Here is a 2,613-nt window from a genome sequence, read left to right as displayed (position 1 = left end):
TCTGCGCCGGTCAAGACGCCGTCGCTGTCGTCGTCCGGCAGCGCCTCGCCGGCCACCTCGTCGCCGCCGGTCTCGGGCAGCTCGTCGCCGTCGACCTCCCCGCCGTCGTCGTTCACCTTCGGCGATCAGCGCCGCGCCGCCGCCGCCGGCACCTCGTCGTTCTCCTCCTCGCCCACCGGCTCCAAGCTCGGCCAGTCTGCTCGGTTCGTCCCACCAGCCGCACCCGGGTCTCTGGGCTGATAACTTACCTTGCATGTCGTGTGCGTGTGCGTCGTATGTGTTGCATGTGTGTTGCGTGTATGTGCCGTGTGCCGTTTGTGCGTGCAGAGGAGGATCGGGGGTCAAGCGTTCGATGATCATCGGCAATCGGGACGTGAAGAGCACTGCGAAGAGCCTCGATCCAGCTTCGCTCGAGGAGAGCTTCAAGGAGATGCAGCAGAAGGAAGACGAGAAGGCCGAAACCGCCGAGCTGGGCTCAAGCCCTCCCGCCAAACTCTCCCTCGGTACCCCCCATCTCCGGCTGACGTCACCTCTGCGCTCCGCGCTCACTCACCGGCGTGTCGTGTCTGCGTGTGCGGTGCGTGTGCGGTGCGTGTGTCGTGCGGTTGGCTTCGATATTCGATGCGTGTGCACAGGGATGAGGGAAAGGAAGGACACATGGATCAAGCCCAAGACCACGTACTGCAAGGACGTCGACGTTTTTCGTTCGGCGGTGGACGATCGGAATCAATTCAACGGCGAGTGGTTCACCCAGATCCAGCTGACCGTCAAGAAGGAGATGGCCTGGATCAATGACGGTACTGCAGTTCTTTAAATCAACACCCGCATTCCTCTTTCGCTTTCGCTTTCGCTTTCTCTCGTCTCGTCTCTTCTCGTCTCTCCGCTTCTCAAGAAGGAATCGATGTGTGTGCGTGCGTGCGTGTGCGGTCGTGCAGAGCGGGAAGGAATTATCGGAATGCAACACAAGCTGGTGGCGCTCACCGAGGAGTGGGCGCGTGCGCTCCTCCGTACTCGTCAGGCCGCCACCTCTGCGTCCTCTCTCCAGCGATCCGAAATCTCTGTAAAGGACATCAGGTCCGCCCACGCCCCACCCGCTCAGCATTGCGCGCATTCCTTTTATCAATTAATTTATTATTGGTAAACATAATTTATAAATTATAAATTATTGTTATTAGAAACAATAATACAATAATGACTATATTAAACTATATTAATTCCCCCCCCTGTTAACAGCGCGGGCATGGAGGAGAGCTGCTACAGGCTCGCGCCGTGCCATTGGGCGCGGCAAGAACGGAAGATGGAGGTGCGCGCACGATCATCAGAGCATTCTGTGGCTCCAGTTCGCTTGTGGACTGACGGACTGCGTGTTGTGTGATTGTTCGTCTTCTTTTGGCAGGCCTACGCCGAGCTGGTGCGTACGCTCAAGGAGAACCCCGAGTACCTGGCGCACGCCGTCACCTGCAAGGACTTCAACCCGCCGCAGGTGGACTCCATGATGCAAATGGTGCGCCACCAAATGGACTTGCAAGGCCGTCGTGTGCTTCGTGTTAGCCAACTGTCGTGTCGTGTGTGTATCGTGTATGTCGTTTGAACAATTGCAGGTGACATGGTCGCTGCACAGTGACTTCTACCGGCCGCACGCCAACAAAGAATTGATGTACTTCACAAGACGCGTGGCAGAGCTCCAGTTCGCCGAATACGCGCAGAAGCCCGGCAACTTCCTCCGCCTGAACTCGCAGACCACCAAGCTCTTCACCTTCATCGCCAAGTACCGAGTCCCCCTCCCCCAATCAACCTTATCATCCATCAATGCACGGCATTGCACGCCGCGCGCGTGGACTCACTCGCGAGCTCAGACACGTGGAGATGAGCGGGGTGGAGTACCTCAAGTGCGTGCTCGGCCCGCCGATCAAGTACCTCCTCAACCTGTCGTCCACCTTCCCGTACACCCTCGACACCGAGCCACAAAACGTACGCCATCTTATTATGCAGTATAAGTTTGTTATTGTTTATAGTTTATTTATTTATTTATTTATTTATACTAATATTGTTGTTTTATTTTCATAACTCCTATTCGTGACGAACTGTGGACAGATCTTCTATCACATGAGCGATGCCGAGAAGAAGGAGTTCGGAGAGAATGTCGACATCAACACGATCGGCTCCCACGAGAAGATGAAGGCCATTGTGCTGCAAGATATCCTTTTCCACCACCTATCCCGCACACGCACACACGTATCATCGCACACACACACACGCAACACCGCACACGCCTGCCACACGACCGCGTTATATCGTCCTTGACCCCACGCGTACTGTACGAGAAGATCGCCGAAGTGTGTCGCGTGTTCATCGAAGCGATCTTCCACAAGCTCCCCGCCATGCCCTACGAGATCCGTTGGATGGCCAAGATCCTCCTCAGGTACGTACCAGCGGCGCGATGCCACCTCCCAACAATGCGTTAAGAAGCCATTGACCCGTCTTCGTCTTCGTTCTTGCGTCGTCGTCTTCGCATTGCAGAATGGCGCACCAGCGGAAACCAGCGGTGCCGCCCGAGCAAGTGCAGATGCTGCTGGTACTACATTCCGATCATTCTTCGATCGCTAGACGGGG

At 56.1% G+C, this 2,613-nt stretch overlaps 1 protein-coding gene across 1 annotated transcript in view; it reads left to right on the top strand.

Annotated features, from left to right (window-relative positions):
* ACA1_153060 (GTPase-activator protein for Ras family GTPase) overlaps nucleotides 1-2,613 on the top strand; it is a gene marked incomplete at both ends in the record, with an annotated part of 6,145 nt that overhangs the window by 280 nt on the left and 3,252 nt on the right. Inside the window, 11 exons of the mRNA XM_004353583.1 lie at nucleotides 42-203; nucleotides 328-503; nucleotides 636-797; nucleotides 936-1,074; nucleotides 1,234-1,303; nucleotides 1,397-1,504; nucleotides 1,602-1,768; nucleotides 1,857-1,971; nucleotides 2,095-2,187; nucleotides 2,328-2,422; nucleotides 2,521-2,575. Coding sequence (XP_004353635.1) covers nucleotides 42-203; nucleotides 328-503; nucleotides 636-797; nucleotides 936-1,074; nucleotides 1,234-1,303; nucleotides 1,397-1,504; nucleotides 1,602-1,768; nucleotides 1,857-1,971; nucleotides 2,095-2,187; nucleotides 2,328-2,422; nucleotides 2,521-2,575 — 1,342 coding nt within the window. The remainder of the gene's footprint in view (nucleotides 1-41; nucleotides 204-327; nucleotides 504-635; nucleotides 798-935; nucleotides 1,075-1,233; nucleotides 1,304-1,396; nucleotides 1,505-1,601; nucleotides 1,769-1,856; nucleotides 1,972-2,094; nucleotides 2,188-2,327; nucleotides 2,423-2,520; nucleotides 2,576-2,613) is intronic.

The sequence above is a fragment of the Acanthamoeba castellanii genome, assembly GCF_000313135.1.
Source record: "Acanthamoeba castellanii str. Neff unplaced genomic scaffold scf7180000084720, whole genome shotgun sequence".
Taxonomy (NCBI): Eukaryota; Discosea; order Longamoebia; family Acanthamoebidae; genus Acanthamoeba; species Acanthamoeba castellanii.
Note: the sequence above shows the minus strand (reverse complement) of the source record. Positions and strands in the feature narration are given on the sequence as shown.